Source organism: Scyliorhinus canicula, chromosome 20, assembly GCF_902713615.1.
Source record: "Scyliorhinus canicula chromosome 20, sScyCan1.1, whole genome shotgun sequence".
In the NCBI taxonomy this organism is placed as follows: Eukaryota; Metazoa; Chordata; class Chondrichthyes; order Carcharhiniformes; family Scyliorhinidae; genus Scyliorhinus; species Scyliorhinus canicula.
This window is the reverse complement of record NC_052165.1, coordinates 36,376,878-36,397,301: the sequence shown is the minus strand read 5'-3', so window position 1 is coordinate 36,397,301 and position 20,424 is coordinate 36,376,878. Positions and strand designations below refer to the sequence as shown.

At 42.8% G+C, this 20,424-nt stretch overlaps 1 protein-coding gene across 5 annotated transcripts in view; it reads left to right on the top strand.

Annotated features, from left to right (window-relative positions):
* atp2b1a (ATPase plasma membrane Ca2+ transporting 1a) overlaps window positions 1-20,424 on the top strand; it is a 145,816-nt gene that overhangs the window by 103,407 nt on the left and 21,985 nt on the right. For all 5 annotated transcript variants that reach the window (XM_038780992.1, XM_038780990.1, XM_038780988.1 and 2 more), the window contains exons 12-14: window positions 1,827-2,061; window positions 16,104-16,283; window positions 16,373-16,460. In XM_038780992.1, coding sequence (XP_038636920.1) covers window positions 1,827-2,061; window positions 16,104-16,283; window positions 16,373-16,460 — 503 coding nt within the window. The remainder of the gene's footprint in view (window positions 1-1,826; window positions 2,062-16,103; window positions 16,284-16,372; window positions 16,461-20,424) is intronic.

The window sequence follows — 20,424 nt, the reverse complement described above, 5'->3', positions numbered from 1 at the left end:
TATGTATACCCAGCACAAGTTTAAACTTTTAGCTTGCTGTTTCTATTGAAGCTTTAAAGAAATCCACTCTTTGGGGTGTCAAACAACTGTAGCTTTAAAACCAGCCATTCCTAATTTACACCCACAAAAGTATATCCCTTCTACAGTTTGTTACCATTTAATACTGGAATGTTCCTGGGTTCAAGAGCTGACACAGATGAGCGGTTTTGGAAGTACCCATGTTCCGCAGCATGACTGCTGCCTTCAAAGAACTGTTCCTTTTCAACTGTATCTCAGTCCAATATTGTTGCATCCCAGCTCATGTACTACTTTTTTTCTTAATTTTTATTCAAATTTTCACAAAAACGAAAACAATAACAGAAAATTCTAAGAACAAAAAAAAACAGAACCCCCCCCCCCCCCCAAACAAATACAAAAGAGAAACAATAAATTAACGCCCGTCATTGGCAAAAAACAGATATTCAACCCAAAACAAAAACAGAGACAAACCCCCCCCCCCCCCCCCCCCCCGGTTGCTGCTGACCTTTTTTGTTTTTACCGTTCTGCCAGGAACATAAAACATAGAACAGCACAGAACAGGCCCTTCGCCCCTCTATGTTGTGCCGAGCCATGATCACCCTACTCAAACCCACGTATCCACCCTATACCAGTAACCCAACAACCCCCCACCCCTTAACCTTACTTTTTAGGACACTACGGGCAATTTAGCATGGCCAATCCACCTAACCCGCACATCTTTGGACTGTGGGAGGAAACCGGAGCACCCGGAGGAAACCCACGCACACATGGGGAGGACATGCAGACTCCGCACAGACAGTGACCCAGCCGGGATTCGAACCTGGGACCCTGGAGCTGTGAAGCATTTATGCTAACCACCATGCTACTGTGCTGCCCAAATCTAGGAATGGTTGCCATCTCCTGAAAAACCCCTGCACTGACCCCCTTAGGGCAAATTTCACCCCTCCAATTTAATAAACCCCGCCATATCGTTGACCCAAGCCTCCACGCTTGGGGGCCTCGCATCATTCCACTGAAGAAGAATCCTCCGTCGGGCTACTAGGGACGCAAAGGCCAGAACACTGGCCTCCATGTACTACTTCTAAACACTAATGAGTCAATTTTATTGCTTTCACTTTAAGTCTCTCAGATCATCCAGAAACCGGACTAGATTCTCCAAGCTCCCAATTCTACATTCCTTTAATTTTCTCCCAGCTGCAGCCTCTTCCCCTCCCTTCATTTGCACCCAGCCGCCTCTTCAGACTTCTATATTACAATCAAAACTTGCTATTGTCCTCCATTGCCATTTGTAAAATATCCATGGGGGGGTAATGTAATACAACATTCCTATTTAGATAGTTAGTGATGGGTTGCAGTAATTAGATCTTACACCTGGAAGAAACTCTTGAGACAAACAAGTGAAAGGAGACGGGAAGAGACAAGAGAAACAATGTGGGTGGGAAAGAGGCCTATTTGAACCACAAGGGAAACTGACACAAAAGCTTACAAAACAAAGCAAGTTGCTGGCAGAGACTATTTGTTTATTATTTCAGCAATTCTACAGATTTAAGAAACTTGCCAAATTTTAATTTTGAAATGTAATGTCGTCTCCAACTCAGAGTACGGAGAGATTGTTCATCCTAATTTATAAAATATCACCTGTGATGTATTTAAACTGTTAGTATGTTTTTCAGTATGTAGACTTGTATATAGACTTGTGTATTAGCCCTAAATTTATCGAATCCTGTTGTGCATCTCCCAGTTGATCCTAGTTTTAAAACCTTGTTTTAAAGGAGAAGTCATAAACTATAATCTCTCTCCCTCTATAGGTGCTCCAAAATTTTAAACGCAAAGGGAGAGATAAAAGAATTGAAGATGAGAGACCGTGATGATTTAGTAAAGAAAGTAATAGAATCAATGGCCTCTGAAGGACTGCGTACCATTTGCTTAGCCTTCAGAGAATTTGAAGTTAATTCTGATGTGGATTGGGATAATGAAAATGATGTACTTTCTAACCTCACCTGTATAGCTGTAGTTGGTATTGAAGATCCTGTGAGACCAGAGGTAAGTAAACAGTAACCATGTGCATTTAATGAAATTTATGACATTGAAAAGGTGGCAATGGGGCCCACTTTATCCTACATTAAGGATTTATCTATACATTCATTATGGAAAGATGTTTGTTTTGTAGTGTCCACAGTTCAACTTTTTGACTTGAGTTTGCCTTCAGACTCAGTCCATTTATCAACGTTCCCTATATTTTAATTTATTAGGACCCTTAAGTATTTTTGTTTCTAACTGTATGAAAGTTGAACTTTGAAACAGTAACTAGAAACTGCTCAAATTGCATTTTCCTCTGTTTTTGCCTTTGAATGTTTAGTTTGACTTGTGTGACTGACATTGGAGCTTTAAACAGTCTCTATTTAGTTTGTCAACTCCTCGAGGTTTAAAATGTTTTGCTTTGACTTAAATTTAAGTCTAATCAAAGCCATTGTGGTCTTTGTCTTGTGCCCAACTTGAAACCAGCAAGCGAAGCAGACATCAAGTGGTGTATTGTTGCAACTGTCATGTGCACCACTTGAAACATAGCTAAATATTTATGATCAGCTGATCGCAAGCACGGGGGGGAAAAAGCACGTTTTTGTCTTAATTTTGAACTAAATGGGGTGGCGTGGTTAGCACTGCTGCCTCGGGCACTGAGGACACTGGTTCGATCCCGGCCGCAGGTCACTGTCCGTATGGCATTGGCACATTCTCCCTGTGTTTGCGTGGGTCTCGCCCCCACAAGCCAAAGACGTGCAGGGTAGGTGGATTGGCCACACTGAATTGCTGCCTCTTTGGAAAAATAATAATCGGGTACTCTAAATTTATAATAAAAAGAGGATACAACAAAAATGTTACATATGGAGGCTGGCACCACAAACAAATCAAGCAGGCTATTTGTCCTGAATGGTATCCAACTTGGAGCTGCATTCATCCAGGCCAGTGGGGAGTATTCCATCACACTCCTGGCTTGTGCCTTGTAGGTAGTGGACAGGCGTTGGAGTCAGGAAGCGAATTACTCGTTGCAGGATTCCTAACCTCTTGTAGCCATGGTATTTCTATGGCCAGTTTAAAGGGGGATTTGGTGATGGTAATTCCATGTCAAGGGTCAATGGTTTGATTCTCTTGTTGAAGATGGTTATTGCTTGGCACTTGTGTGGTGTGAATGTAACTTGGCACTTGTCAGCCCAAGCCTGAAGATTGTCCAGGTGTTGCTGCATTTGCACGTGGACTGCTTCAATGTTGAGTTGCGAATGGTGTTGAACATTGTGCAATCATCAGCAAACATCCCCATATTTGACCTTGAGACCTTATGATGGAAGGAAGGGCATTGATGAAGCAGCTGATAATGGTTGGACCCAGGACATGACCCTGAGATACTCCTGTACTGTCTCAGGACTGAGATGACTGACCTCCAACAACCACAACAATCTTCCTTTGTGTCAGGTTTGACTACAAATAGAGAGGGGTGAATTGATTTTAAAATGAGAATTTATAAAAACTGATGTACCCAGAAACCCCAATGTAGGTAAGCTAGCATGGAAGTGAATGATGAACTGGATTTGTTGAGTTTGGATGGTGGTAGCAAAGTTTTGGATGACCTCGGAGGGTTTAATATGGAATGCCAGCCATGAGTGTATTGGAATATCCATGTACTACAGTTCAGAAATAACATTTCTTGGGATTGATTCCCCTTTAACAGTGTCAATACTTGAGGTCATAGATCAATTAATCAATGCAAACATTAAATAGCTTTCAAAAATTAATTCCATTTAACAGGTAACTTAATGGCCAGTGCTATGTCAAGTTGCGTTAGCTAAATGGTCAAAGCTTAATACAAAGGTCTTTGAAGAGTAATTGATCTTGGGAGCAATAAATCACTGTTAAATCACCAGGGCTGTTCTTCTGACTAAATGGTAGCTTCAATTGCATAGATACATAGAAATGGTAGCTTCAATTGCATAGATACATAGAATATAGGAACAGGAGGAGGTATTTTGGCCCTTTGAGCCTGCTCCACCATTCATCATTATCATGGTTGATCATTCAACTCAATAGTCTAATCCTGCTTTCTCCCCATAGCCTTTGATCCCATTCTCCCTAAGTGCTAAATCCAGCCACCTCTTGAATATATTCAAAGTTTTAGCATCAACTACTTCCTGTGGTAATGCATTCCACAAGCTCACCACTCTGAAGAAAATTAGTAGTGTTAATCCAGCAAATTGGACATTACACTTGATTTTTAAATGGGGTTGAAGCTATGATTGTGAGTTGTCACCATTTTGGCAAGGTTCAGGGAACTTTTGTATGAGCACTTATGCCACAATATCCTGGAGACGGGATGTTTTGCTCTTGATAAATTCCCAGTGTTTCTTCAGCTAGGTGATACAAAACATCAACTTTAAATTCTCGATGATGGGGGAAGGAGCATTTTTTGTTGGTAAAAGCATAGAATTTGCCAGAGTTCATTTTTCAGTTTTGGCTAACAAATAATAGTTGAAGCAGTGAAAGAGGAGGGTAGTGGGGTTTTGTTTGGGATTAAGAGAAGGAGCTAACAAAGGTCCAAATTGTTTCTTAGAAATCTTGATGGTTCTAAATTTTCTGAGCTATATTGGGATGAATCAGTTTCAGTCTAGGTTTACCTTGTACAATTTGTTATTAGTCAGCTAAGCCCCTTTTATAGAAAGATTCTACTTCTCTAAACAACGAATATTGTTTATTTATGCTAGTTCATTACTTAAATAGGACCACACTCAGTAAAGTATTGGCTCAATGCAGGCTGTTTAAAATAGTTTGGCATTCACCAAATTCAGAAAGAGACTTGAACTATGGTAAGAAGTCTTAAAACACCAGGTTAAAGTCCAACAGGTTTGTTTCAAACACGAGCTTTCGGAGCATTGCTCCTTCCTCGGGTGATCTATGGTGAACTATGGTGAACATGCTGCAAGACCATAAAGAGCATTTGTAAAGTTGTTTCAAGTGTTGTTCCACAGGGCTCGGTGTTGGGACTCGTACTGTTTGTTATAGATTAATGATTTGGATGTGAACATGAGCATGACTGGGAAATTTGCAGATGACCAGATTGGCCAACTGGTGGACAGTGTAGAGGGTAGATATTATCTCCAAAACAATGTAGATGTTGGTGGAGTGGGTGATGAAGTGGCAGATGGAGTTTAACACCGCGACGTGTGAGATTGTGTATTTAGGGAGGTCAAACAGTTCAAGAGTACAGTAAATGGGAATATACCAGGAGGGGTAGATGAAGTGAGATCTTGACATACAAGGTTTCTAAAGGCAGTTTAAGTAGATAAGGTTATTGAGAAAGCATATGGAATGCTCTCCTTTGACAGAAGTATAGAATGTAAAAGTAAGGCTATAATGTTGAAATTGTATAAAACACTGGAAGGCCACAACTGGAATATTGTGTGCAATTCTGGTTGCCACTATAGGAAGGATGTGGTTGCTCTGGAGAGAGTGCAGAGGAGGTTTACAAGAATGTTGCCAGGGTGAGAAGTGTAGCTATAAGAAGAGATTGGATAGGTTGGAGTTTTTTCCTCAACAAAATACTGAGGGGTGACTTAATTGAGGTGTACAAAATTGAGGGGAAGAGATGAGGTGGGCAGGATTAAATTGTTTCCCTTGGTGGAGAACTCTAGAACCAAGGACATAGATTCAAGTATAGTGGCAGAAGGTATAGAGAGAACATGGTCAAGGGTAGTGGGTGTCGGTAATTTGCTGCCCGAGTTGGTGATGGAGGTAGAGACCCTAAACTAAAAGTACCTGGAACTGTACCTTAAGTGCTCTAAGTTATAGGACTATGGTCCTGGTGCAGGAAGGTGGGATTAGAAGGGCATCTAGGTGTCCTTGGCTGGCATGGACAAGGTGGGCTGCATGGCTGCCTTCTGTGCTGGAACTTTTTTCTTGGTATAAATCTAAGTACCCAATTCTTTTTTTCCCAATTAAGGGGTAATTTAGCGTGGTCAATCCAACAACCCTGCACATCTTATTGTGTTGTGGGGGTGAGACCCCCACAGACAGTGGGAGAATATGCAAACTCCACAGAAGGGGCCGGGATTCGAACCCAGGTCCTGTGCTGTCAGGCAGCAGTGCTAACCACTGTGCGGCCCCCTGTGCTGTAACTTTTCTATGATTCTATGAATTCTGCAAGAGGCTACATTTATAGGTTTAAATCAAATCTACTAACTTTTCAGCTGATATAGAACATGTAGAACAGTACAGCACAGAACAGGCCCTTCGGCCCTCGATGTTGTGCCGAGCAATGCTCACCCTACTTAACCCACGTAACCCGTATACCCGTAACCCAACAATCCCCCCATTAACCTTACACTACGGGCAATTTAGCATGGCCAATCCACCTAACCCGCACATCTTTGGACTGTGGGAGGAAACCGGAGCACCCGGAGGAAACCCACGCACACACGGGGAGGACGTGCAGACTCCACACAGACAGTGACCCAGCCGGGAATCGAACCTGGGACCCTGGAGCTGTGAAGCATTGATGCTAACCACCATGCTACTGTGGGATGTGGACATTTGGCCATTCCCATGGCTTGTCTCCATTCCAGAGGGCAGTTTAATGATATTGTGTGGGTCTAGAGTCGTATAGGCTAGACTGGGTAAGGATAACATGCATATGTCCTTTGCTAAAGGACATTAGGACAATGGTTTCATGGTCACCATTATGGAGACTAGCTTTCAATTGTCAATTTATTAATTGCATTTGAATTCCACCAGCTATGTTGGGGGCTGAACCGGTCTCCAGAGCCTGGGCCTTTGTCCACTCAAATTTAGAATATTTATTAAGTGTTTTTGCAGGAATGTTCATTTTTGTTGGAGCAGGATAAAGTGACTGCACATTTAAATTACATTTATTACTCAGCTGTAAACAGGAGACAAGATCCTTGGCATTAAGCAAGTACTCCTATATATTGCCATGGTTAATAAGTTACCACGTGTGTATTGACAAATGATTGAATATCTTAAATTATGGAAGGTATAGGAAGTTTTGCTCCATATGAAAATGGTTGGGCCAAGGATATGTGCAGAAGTATTTTTCAGTGATATCCTGGAATTGCAATGATTGCCCTTTAGAACATAGAACATACAGTGCAGAACGAGGCCATTCAGCCCATCGAGTGCACTGACCCACTTAAGCCCACGCTTCCACCCTATCTCCGTAACCCAATAACCCCATCTAACCCTTTTGGTCACCTAAGGGCAATTTTGGTCACTAAGGGCAATTCATCATGGCCAATCCACCTAACCTGCATGTCTTTTTGGACTGTGGGAGGAAACCAGAACACCCGGAGGAAACCCACACAGACACGGGGAGAACGTGCAGACTCTGCATAGACAATGACCCAGCGGGGAATCAAACCTGGGACCCTGGCGCTGTGAAGCTACAGTGCTATCACTTGTGCTACTGTGCTGCCCTGTGCCTTTAGGTGTAAAATATGCTTCAGCCACAGGTTTTGTTGTCCATTGATTCCAATTTTGCTTGGTTACAGTGGCATCAGTGAAATGCTGCTTTGTTGAGAGAAGCTACTATTGCCTGTTTGTGTCAATGGTTTTGATCAAGGCTATGATGAGATGTGAAGCAGAGCACACAGGTTCTTATTGATTAGGTGTATCTTTATGGCAAGTGCCCCTTCTGTCACTTGACTGGGTACTTGCCATGTTACACTTGTCCTGTTTTTGTGGCTAAGATATCAGTGGCTAATTTTCCAGGCAAGTGGATGTCAATGTTGTAGTTGTACTGGAATCTCAACTAGTTCTGATGCATCAGTCTTCACTAAAGCTGGGATTTTACAAATTCTTCTGTCATTGCTTCCTTTTGTATGGCAGAAACCAATAATGTTGTTCTATTCTAACACTGGTCCAGCAGATGATCTGTTACCACATTATCCATGTTACTGTGGCAGTGTTGATTAGCTTGCCTCAGCCAAAGATCTCCCTTTTCCTAAATGTAGAGTACAGCCTTAGTGGACACAAACATGTCCCTTTTTCTTACCTGTAGTGCCTCAGCCAGGAATTCAGGTCTGTCTCTTGAGCATAGTTGGAGAAGTCGTGCTGCTCTCAGCTTTGACTTTGTCCTTTGGACAGCCACCAGAATTGAAGTTAAGCAATTGCACCATCCTCTGCTTTACCAGATTCTTACAAATTAAAATGTAACATGTTGGTGTTTTGGATGCACTTTATAGGCAGTAAATCTGCAAGCAACATGCCTAGAGGGACAAGTAGGTATAGGACACTTGTTTTATTTGTTTTCAAATGCAATCCATTCCTTATCTGACACCAATTTGTAGTTGGGGTAAAGTGCAGATTAACATGTTTGAGATGGCCAGCTATTGTCACGAGATTTTTCAACAGTAGTTTAGGCATTGGCTAAGAGTTTTCACGCAAGATTGAGATTTGCAATGGATTCCTTTGACAAACCAGGCTTCCAGAAATATCAACAACATTGAGAATTCTGGGAATGTTGCTGGCCAAATGTAGAATGTGAAAGTCATCACTTGTGCATCAGAAACATGGATTCTGAAACTACATGCAGCTTGATCAAATTTGCAAACCAGCTGGGCACATTGGGGGGGGGGGGGGGGGGGGGGGAGTTTTGGTTTATTCTGAGGTAGCCAACATAAATTCTGTAAGTGGACATAACTGTGGAGGAAATTCTCAAGACTAAACGGTTACATATTGAATATGCTTAATCAAAAGTCAAGTGTGAATCAACATTTTAAAGGCGAGATGGGTGGAGCGGTTTTTCAGAAGAACTTGGGGCCTGGGTAGCTGGGGTACAGCCATCACTTGTGCTTCCCCTTTGATATATTGATCAGATATTACCTTTTGGAGGCAATTCACGAGTGATGAGACTGTCCCCTAGCACGGGTAAAGTATCAGGAAATATTGGTAGCTGGTCATTTTGACCATGAAATGGGACCTTTGAGTTGTACAAAATAGTATGGAAAGGTTAAATCTGAAATGACTTCAGATTAAATTTGCGAAGGAGTACAAGTTTAAACAGTGAAATATTAGGATTAGTTCCAGTTTTTCCTCCATGAATCATACTACAAAGAACCTCTATGGAGAATGCAGGCACTTGGAATCATGCTGTGATTGGTGACGGTTATTTCTGGATGGATGTGCTAAAATTGGCCAAAGGATTTGCCTTCACCATTCAAGTCAAAGCAAAATGCTAATCTGAATTCAAACGTTGACCACAGGGATCAATGAAATTCTGCACTTATGCCCTGCATACAGCATTGCTCTCATCAATCCTGGTTTTCTCAGTTCACCAAAAAATTGAATAAATGTAAAATTGTAAGCCACCAGCTGTCGCCTATTGCTTTTAATTTGCAGGGTCCTTAAAATTGAGATGAGCAGGTACCTGGAAACAGTGAAAATAGGAGCAAGAGGAGGCCATGCAGCCCTTTGAACCTGCTCTGCCGTTCATTATGATCATGCCTGATCATCAAAGCAGACCCCCCACCCCTTTGATCCCTTGTGCTGTGTCTAACTGCTTCTAGAAAACATAGCAATATTTTGGCCTCAACTACTTTGTGGTAGCAAATTCCATAGGCTGATCATTCTGGATGAAGACATTTCTCATCTCTCCTAAACAATCTACCCTGTATTCTCAGACTCTGGCCCCTGGTTCTGGACAGCCCTAGCACCAGGAACATCCTTTTTGTATCTACCCTGTTTAGTCCTGTTAAAATTTTTCTCTGCCATCTCTCTCTCTCTCTTTCTCCCCCCCCCACCCCCCCTCTCTCTCTCTCTCTCTCTCTCTCCTTTCTTCCCCCCCCCCCCTCCCCCTCCCCATTCTTCTGAACACCCACTACAATTGGGCCTCAAATTTGAACTTCTGGCAAATTGACTGTTCTAATGGTTGAGGTAAAAGTTACCTCATCAACAAGTAGCCCCAAGTTTACAGTCATATCGATACTACTTTCCCTGACTGGATGTAATCTGGGACTACCTTGTCTGTACAACTTAAAAAGTTTGCATATTGAGTCTCTCTTAAAGGTGCATTTTAAGTTTACATTTTTTAGGCAGGGCATTTGCATGCTGTAATGTCTCGTGGCCATGATTTTTCTGGATGCTCTTTGCAAAAGAGCACAACTTTCCACATTATATTAAAAAAAAAAATTCCTGTCTGGAATGCTGTCACCACCTTCACACAATCCGAATATTGCAGTTTGGAAATGGGCTATCCAGTCAATGAAGCCTTACAGCAGTGTTTTTCTCCACATCAGCAAGTTTGATTTTGCAATCTTGATCTCTTCCAATCAAGGAAAAGCTTATATTTCCCCACCAGCTAGTTTTGTGCTGTGTTTGCTGGCTCATGATGTTTTGGAATGCAGGGTTTGAAAGCTTACAGTTGCTTTAGAGCACTGAAATAGAGCACTGAAACTGCAAATGTCTGAACATGTAATTTATTCTCTGAACTGGGCCTTGTAGCTGAATCAATTTGATTCATTTTCTTTCAAGTGAAAGTTAAGCACATTTATTCATCATGGGCAGCAAAATGGGATCGTCTATATCCTGAACCAAAGACTAAGATTAATTGGAACAATCACTTCAACAATACTGCTTCAATTTTTTTTTTTTAAACACAAATTCAACACCGGAAAATGTTAAGTTCATTCACAAGGGAGTAGAAGAAGCAGTACTAAGCTACATTTAAGCAACTACTTTCGGGCACAGTTCTAAATGCACAATTATGCTGAAAATTTAGTCCATAAATGAGTGCCATAGATTACAAAAATCAAAAACATTTTGCCAAGTAACAATGATTACTAATGGGTGATGGATAAGATAGACTTTTACTGTAATGAATAAATTAAAAGCGATAGTGACTTAATATGTTTTGGTAGGCAACGTGTTCTATAAACTATAGAGAAGATTCCCACATTTAAAATGGCTGAAAATCGCCTCTGACCCAGAGCCAGTCCAAAGTGATTCTTGGTTACTGAGGGTTTGATTCCTTTTCCTTCCCCAGCTGGATATCTTATCTCGGGCTTTCACAGAGGGCCAAGTTCAAAATTCTTCCCTGTAGCCAAGCTTGAATCCACCAGAGCTATTTATACTCGTGAACATGATCTGTTCACTCCTAGCATACACATCCACTACATTTTACATGGTGAAGCATAGTGACTTGCTGCCTTTATTTGCGCTCAGATTCTTGTAGACTGAGGGGTTCAGTGATATTTAGAAAAACTTTCAACCCGATCCTACAGTGGCTTGCTATAGCCTCTTCCCATCAAAGCCCATCTTCATGGCAATGTGACTCAAATGAACCTTGTATCCAAGTAGAAATGTTAATTCGCTATCTTCTAGGCCTCAAACTTGACTTGGAATTGAATAGACCGTTTTAAAGTGTAACTGTTTTGAAAACTGGGCACCTTTGGAGACCAACAGCACAACTGCTCAGGTCATTGTTTGCATGTGAATATGTTGCACCTTCTTCCTGGTAAAACACCCCCCCCCCCCCCCCCCCCCCCCCCCCCCCCCCCCCCCCCCCCCCCCCGCCTTAAATAAGCCACATAGATGGGCTTGTCAACAGAATTCAAAATATTCTACCCTTCACTCAAGACATGATCCCAAAACACAAAATCAAACCACTTCCCCAAACAATGTCATCAGACGAGCAAACTTCCTAGTGACAGCTGCTGAATCCAGGGATAAGTCTATCCTGTTCACATTTTTTTATAGCTGGGAAATTCCCTGCACCTGTTACATAGATCATCATAGAATTCACAGTGCAGAAGGAGGCCATTCGGCCCATCGAGTCTGCACCGGCTCTTGGAAAGAGCACCCTACCCAAGGTCAACACCTCCACCCTATCCCCATAACCCAGTAACCCCACCCAACATGCAGGGCAATTTTGGACACTAAGGGCAATTTATTATGGCCAATCCACCTAACCTGCACATCTTTGGACTGTGGGAGGAAACCGGAGCACCCGGAGGAAACCCACGCACACACTGGGAGGATGTGCAGACTCCGCATAGACAGTGACCCAAGCCGGAATCGAACCTGGGACCCTGGAGCTGTGAAGCATTTGTGCTATGCACAATGCTACCGCGCTGTCCCATGAACTAATTGCACCTACAACTGTTGTGTAATTTTCAGCTTTAGTCATCCTGGTGCAGCAAATCCCCCCCCCCCCCCCAATATGCTTGGAATCAATCTTTCACTATTTATAATACATTTATATATTTCTGTAGTGTGACCAAAGCTAGAAACTAGGTCTGTCCAGTGCTTTGTCAAGTATGAATGTTTCTGTGGACATATTTTCTGCTATTCTGGTGACTATCCTAGCATTACCATGAGATTTCATAGATGAATTACTTCACGCTGGAAATTCAAGTGTGCCTAGTATTTACTAAAGTCTCCTGCTAATTCTGTTAAATTAATTTGTATATTTGATTTTAATAGTTTCCAATGACTGTTAAAATTCAAATCCATCTCAACTATCCATAAATTTGGTATGTATACAATATTGGCAATTTGTGTAGATTTTAAAAATCACAGGTTTATAATCCTTGCACAAGGTAGCTTTTGGGTTTTAATGTGGAGGATTATTAAAGCCATAAGAGAATTGTATTGTTTTTGGGTGGGCACCCGATGCAAAACCATTGCTTTGAGATTTTGGGCTGCAGTTCCTGAGTGAAGTGAAGAAATAACTTGCATTGTGAATTTACACTACAAGTTCATTGCTGTTGGTGACAAAACAATGGTCAATTTGTCCATGGGTAGATCCTGCAAACGTGAGTGTTTTAAAAATAATTTAGAGTCCCCAATTCATTTTTTCCAATTGGGGGACAATTTAGCATGGCCAATCCACCTAACTTGCACATTTTTTGGGTTGTGGGGGCGAAACCCACGCAAATACGGGGAGAATGTGCAAACTCCACACGGACAGTGACCTAGAGCTGGGATCGAACCTGGGACCTCGAGCCATGAGGCAGCAGGGCTAACTTACTGTGCCACCGTGCTGCCCCTTCACTACAGATTTAAGATGAGCTGAAGGAAGAGGTTATTGTCACAAGGGGCCATGAATGCAAAACAGTGAAGGTGAGGTTTGGGGAAATGTTGGGTTGAGAATTACTGGAAGGCTTTGACATCAGTAGATGAGGCAGAGACCACTATATTGCAAGGGAGAAGTAACTAAACCTTTTGGATAAGAGGCCTGGAGAGCAGTGCAATGAGAAGAGTTTTGGACTGCTCAAGCAAGCATTTGGCTCAGGCATAACTGACTGAAAATTATGATTTTATTCAACATTAGCCTAGATATATCTGGTCCCTTGCTATGCAAGTACAACCATACAAGTTATGGCCTTGATTCATTCATGAAGGACTATGAAAGGGTATTTGAGAGTTTGATTGTGGATTGAACCTATATGCATAATTGGAATGTTTACTAGTCTGGGTAGGCTATTATTTGGAGGACAATTTGAACGGGTTAGCAGAGCAACTTTCTGGCTTCAAAAAAATACAAAAATCTGAGATTAACCTAGTTACTACAATTTGTGTGGCCGTTAAACAATTGGCAAGTCCGAGTCTTGATTTTTCATCAGTATATAGCCCAAGATTTTTTAAAATGAAGGGCTTAATAGATAATTATGCAGGAGAATGAGGAACGAGATAAGTGGACAAGGAAAATTGGGTCCAAATTTACAGTTGCCCAGAGCCGGGATCAATCCTGAGACTGTGGCGCTGTGAGACAGCAATGCTAATCACCATGCTGCCCGAGTGTGAGATAATGACCAGATAATCTGTTTTATTGATCTTTAGTTGTGATTGAGCATTAGCCAGGACAAAATTGTATTGTTGGATCTTTGATCAGAGAACAGACCTGCAGTCACAACATTGTAGTATTCACTCAGTAATGCACAGGAGTGTACTCGGAGTGGGATTTGAACTGTGCTCGGAAGGAAAACTACCAACTGTGCCCTGGAGACATGTCAAATGTGCAGTTTTCAGTACTTTGTTATAGAAATTATATAAAGCATGAACTTGTAGTGTAAATTCACAAGGATGTTGCCAAAGTTAAAGGCTCACTATTATGGGGAGATGCAAAGCTGGATCTCTTTTCCTTCGAATTGAGGTGAAGGGATAAACTGATGAGGTACAGCTCAAGCCAACTGCTTTGACATCCATTTTCTTGCATTTGTGCCCATCCAATGAAAAAGAATATTCCATACTCCTGCTTGTGCATTTTGGGTGGCGAAAGAGGTTTGAGATGAGCTACTTCTAAATACATACTGTAATAGCCATTAATGTTAGACTGATCTGGTGGTCTGTGGTGACTGGTACATGGGGTATTTGTTTTGAGATGAGCTACTTCTAAATACATACTGTAATAGCCATTAATGTTAGACTGATCTGGTGGTCTGTGGTGACTGGTACATGGGGTATTTGTTATCATGCATTTATTACCTGTCATTTGTGATGCATATGTTTCTTGCAAATAAATATTTTAAAGTAGAGCTAGCCGGTTTGCACTTCAAAAGAGGCAGCTTAGACTCTAGGCAGAATCCTTGATTAGGATTGAGTCCAAGCCTGATGTCCTGAAGAATTACAAATTGAACTGAACACTCACTGATCAGTGGTAGGGTACATACTTAAAATTTAGGGAATATTAAAGTAAAAACATTGGGTGGAATTGGAATCTTTTCAAATCTTTGCTAAAGTGAAGTCCTTCAGTACCTTTTAATAGGAAATTATCTGCTCTGAAAAGTAAGCAGTATGAGGAAGGAGCAAAGTGAGATTCAATGGTTCTTGTCACTAGTGTAGATTCATTGGCAATAGGAAAGCATGCAGTAACATTCTACGATCCAGTGATGATTAGCATTGTCATTAATCACATAGCTACCACTAAATATTCCTAATGTACTGTGGTAGGCAGTTAAATGATTTATTCCGTATAAACATAATTGTCCAACTTCAAAACTGGGCAGCACAGCTGCCTCACAGCACCGAGGTGCCAGGTTCGATCCTGGCTCTGTGTCACTGTCTGAGAAGTTTGCACATTCTCCCTTTGTCTGTGTGGGTCCCAACCCCACAACCCAAGAGATGTGCAGTGTAGGTGGATTGGCTGTACTAAATAGCCCATTAATTGCGGAAAAAATATTGGGTACTCTAAATTTATATTAAAAAAATTAAAACCACTTCAAAACTGCATAAGAGGAAATCTGCGTGGGCATCGAACTGTATTTGGTTGCAAATTTTTAACTTCCCGTTTCTATGCTGTGAAAACTTGTGCATTCAGTAGACTGGGAAAGAGTTTGAATTTATGTAGTTCCTTTCACATGCTACATTAGATGCTTCATAGCCAATTAATTGAAGTGGTGTCTGAAAGTCACAAACCTCAATAACCTGCTTAAATAGTGTTTTAGTTTCTGTGGGATGAAGGTTGGCCAGTTCAACTTCCCTTCTCTGAATAGTGCAATGGGATCTTGTCTGCATCAACAGATGGGTGGGATGTTAGTTTAATATCAAATTTAATATCCCGAGGCAATTCGATGGAGGTATCATAAAATTTAGTTCAGATAAATTGTTTTCTGATGACCAGATTGGCAAAAGGACCAGAGGCAACAATTTTTTGTTTCTTTATAAAGCAACGGGTTGGAATTTGGAATGCACTGCTCACGAATTCAGGTTCAACAGTAGCAAACTAAGTTAGAAAATTATTTCTTGAACTAGTATAATATTAGACTAGCAATTTGAGTACTTAAAGAGAAATTGCAGGGATATGGGAAGAGTATGAGGGAGAGTGTTAAATAGATGCTCTTTGAAAGGATCGGCAGTGTCAATGGACTGAATGGCCACCTCATGTACTATTGATTCTTTAATCAATGCAGCATTGAGCACTACACAGTTTGGACCACCCATCACTATGAGCTACCACTGAGCTAAACTAAGTTTTTATATTTAAGGAACGGCAGCATATTTCACGAGTAACAGGTGAACAAGTTGGATTTATACTCCAGTGAAACTGTATGATCTAATACTGAGAAATTGTTTGCTTCTGTCTGCAGGTTCCAGATGCCATTAACAAATGCCAGAAAGCTGGTATCACTGTGCGTATGGTCACTGGTGACAACATTAACACGGCCCGTGCCATAGCTATGAAATGTGGCATCTTGCAGGCTGGTGATGATTTTCTGTGTTTGGAGGGTAAACAATTCAACAAACGCATTCGCAATGCAAAAGGCGAGGTACATTAACATTTTAAACTGGAAGTTGCAAAATGGATTCTCCCTTGGTACTGGATACTGTGAAATGGGAATATATTTAATCTTTTCAGATTGAGCAAGAACGTATAGACAAGATCTGGCCGAGGCTTCGTGTCCTTGCAAGATCTTCACCCACTGATAAGCACACATTAGTCAAAGGTAAAATGGTGATAAAAGTTTTAATTATTTTCCTACAGATTAATGACCAACAGATAAACATTCACTGGTTTTTGAAAAAGGGAAGCATTGCAATGAGATTTCTCCGATAACTACTTGCTTTTATATGGTTCTGATGTTTAGAAAATATCCCATGGCATTTTACAATTGGACATTGAGCCAGAGGAGGTGGAATGGGCCACTGAAAACTTGTTTAGAGGTAGTGCCTTTGAGGGAGCAGGAAATGGAAAGAAGGGAATTTCCGAATTCGAACCCATATGGCTGCCAGTGATCTGAGGTCCTAAGGGATGAAGGTGGCATGTAAACAGAGCAGAGTCAGTACGGACCATCAATGGGCTGTCCTGTTTTGGAGCTTATTATGGACAGTGACTGATTTCCAATGGGCACATTGCTGGAGGTTGTGCAGTGAAAGAGCTGAGCAAGTGGGCAGAATGGTGACCGTGGTTAGCACTGCTGCCCACCGCACCAGGGACCCAGGTTTAATTCTGGCCTTGATGTCTGGAGTTTGCCTGTGTCTGCGTGGGTCCTCCAGGTGCTCCTGTTTCCTCCCACAGTCCAAAGATGTTCAGGTTAGGTGGGTTGACAATAATAATAGTGCCCCTTGTACAGGTTAGGGTAAGGGGATTGTTGGGGTGGGGGGTGTAAGTGGACATGTGTAGAGTGCTCTTTTGACGGCTCAGTACAGACTCGATGGCCACATGGCCTCCTGCACTAGGGATTCCATGAAGTCAGCCATGAGCAGGCAGTTAATGGGGAGAGTGGTGGCCTTGGGTGTTTGTAATGCAAATCTAGTTGATTGGGCAATGGCTATAGAGCGCTAAGCAGCACAAGTTTGAGGAGAGTCCAATGTCTGGGTGAGTTAACTGCAGAAAAGTTTAAGCCAAAGGATATTTGGCAGCAATAAAGAACCCAGAGAATGATGGACGTTGGTGGGAACAAATCAAAGCAAGCCTGCTTTAGAGTGAAACATCTCCAGCAGTGGAGAGAATTGCAGCTCCTAATAAATAAGCAGTCCAGTCGAAAATAAATAGGTTTTTCCTACCTAGTTAATGGATGAGTTATATTTTTTGGGGGGTAAAAGAACAACCGGTCCTTTTCTATGCAAGTAAACTTTACAGATTTAGAAATCTTAACTGTATAACGCCAGAGGGATACTTGTTTGAAGCTAAAAATCTAATTATGCACAAGTCTGCCACCTAGTGGAGGGTTTCCGGTGGCGTTCGCGAGTAGAGCGGCTGTGTTCAGGGGAAGCTCCTGCCGGTCCGCGATATCGCGGTCTTTGGGGGGGGGGTCCCTGATTTTTTAAAGAATTAAGCCTCGCCAGGGTCGGCCTTGCCTCCCTTGCCCTGTTAGAGCGTCAAAAGCTCAGTTTCACGGAACCGGAAGAGTGGGAGAGAAGAGACTGGTCCCGGTGGGTTCGGTGGAGCGGCTGCATGTGGAAGAGGAGCGGGGATCGCGACTTTGTTCCCTAAAGAATAACCTGAGGGCATCAAAAGAGCACGGAGAGCGGGGGGGAGGGGGTAGAGCCAAATGGAGGCTGCAGACGTGAAGCCAGGGCGTGATGTAGGTGAGATGTCCCACATTGGGTGGCTCCTGCCTAGAATGTGGTAAGAAGCTTGAAGCCCGGTCCCAGGGAAATTCTGGAGGTATACAAAAAAGAAGTTTTAAAATTTGAGATTGAAGGAAGGGAGGGTGAGAAAAAGGAAAAATAATAAGCCGTTAAAGGATGCGAAAAGCAGCGTCTAGGAAGGGAGGAAATGCGGGCTTGTCGAAATGAGAAGACGAGCAAAAGTGCTGACTATGGCGGAGGCCGGACGCATGGTGGGGCCGCACTACTTACGGTGGAGAAGATGACCGAGGTGATGGTGGTGGTGCTGGAAAAGCAGTTTGCGAGGCACATTGAGGCTTTGAGGAAGGAGATGGCGGTTGCATTGAAGTCATTGGTAGAGGAGGTAATCGCCCCGGTGAAAGTAGCTGTGGCAAAGACACCGGCCGAGGTGAGCAAGCAAGGCGAGAAGATGAAGGAAGTAGAGGAGACCGTGTCGTAGCACAGCGACCAGTTCACCTCCACGGGGGACGAGCTGCATTGGTGGAGGTCAATGGAAGACTCCGAGCAAAGCTCTAGGCGGCACAATCTGAGAATTGTGGGCTTGCCCGAAGGGACAGAGGGTCCAAGGCCAACAGAGTACTTCACTAAGAAGTTGGCGGAGCTGATGGGGGAGGGTGAGAACCCTTCCCGGTACGAGCTGGACTGAGCTCATCAGTCATTAAGGCCGAAGCACAAATGAATGAGCTGCCAAGAGCAATAATTATCTGCTTCCATAAGTACTGTATGAAGGAGGTGTTAAACTGGGCGAAGCAGAAGCGTGAGGTGCAGTGGGCTGGTGCTAGAGTTCAGATTTACCCGGACTTGACGGTGGAGTTGGCAAAAAGACGAGCGGCGTTCGGCCGAGTGAAGGCGGCACTGTACAAAAAGGGGATGCGATTTGGTATGGTATACCCGGCGAAGCTGAGGATGACGTATGATGCCAGACTTTTTTTTATTTTGAGGCGGCTGAGGCGTTCGTGAGGGCAGAAGTTTTGGGACAGATGTGAGGAGTGGAGCTGGAAGAGACACTGGACTGATTGGGGAGCTGGAAAATGTATAAATGCTATAACTTTTTACTGATGTGTATTGTAATTTACTTCTCTTCACATTGTTACAGAGTTCAAGTTATTGGTTGGGTGATTGGCATGTGTTGCGATGGTTATATCTTAGTTTAGTTAATTATGGGTTGGATTGTTTTTTATTGCTCTGGGACTGGGTGGAAGGGGACGGTATATTTGGGGGGGGGGGGGGTGAGGAAAGAGCCACCTGTGCTAGCTTTCTAAAGCCAGCTAGTGAATGGAGGTGAGAGGAGGGCTGCGGACATTGGAGCCTGGTTAGCAGGTTTTGATAGGCCTATGAGGTGAGCGAGGGGGGAGGGGTTGATGCTGGGAGATGTTTTTTCGAGAGGAAATGTGGGGGGGGGGGGGGGGGGGGGTTCCCCCCCCAGTTAGGATAGTCACGTGGAACATGAGGGGGTTAGGAGGTTCGGTCAAGGGTGCTTGCGCATCTTAAAAGTTTGAAAGCTGATGTAGCAATGCTGCAGGAACTCACTTGAGGGTGAAGGACCAGGTGAGACTTGAAAAGGGCTGGGTTAGTCAGGTGTTTCACTCAACTTGCCGAAAGGGCTCGAGGGGTAGTGGTAATGGTCAGCGAAAGAGTATGCTTCCAGATGGAGAAGGTGGTGGTAGATCAGGGGGGTAGATATGTGGTTGTGACGGGGGCGCCGGAGGAGGAGGTTAGTGGCACTGTTAAGTGTATACGGCCCCAATTGGGACGATGTGGAATTCAGGAAGGTGTTTGGGGCCAACTAAAAGGACAAATGAACTGTCAAAAAGTACAGCTTTGAAATTTTCAGTCAGGGTCTTTATGGCTGATTTGTTACACTCCTGCTTTTGTTGAACACTGCTTTTCCATTCCTGCTACCATGTTTTATTTTTGCATTTTGGTTTCTTATTTCAAAAGCAGCGGTGCTGGGACTAATTGGAAGACTCTTTCAAAGAACTGACAGGATGAGTCAAATGGCTACCTTTGCTGAACCATCATTCTCTTTGCAGCCTTTTATATCCTAAATTTTAAGAACTATTGAACGTGAGGAAAATTCTTCCTTATTTATAGGGAGAATGTAATATGCCAGGGATTATTAACACGGGCAGATTGCGAGGTGGTCATTCAGAAGAACCTGGATCAGGAAGGCACAGGCTGTAGGTTAATGTATACGGCAGTGGCCATTTTGGATTAGTGACACTCCATCCCAGATTGGACTTATTCTGGAACAGCAACTTCGATTTGTAAATATTACACACATTGGGATTAGTTTATTAGTTTTAATTTATTAGGCATTATTGTCCTTCTATGTTG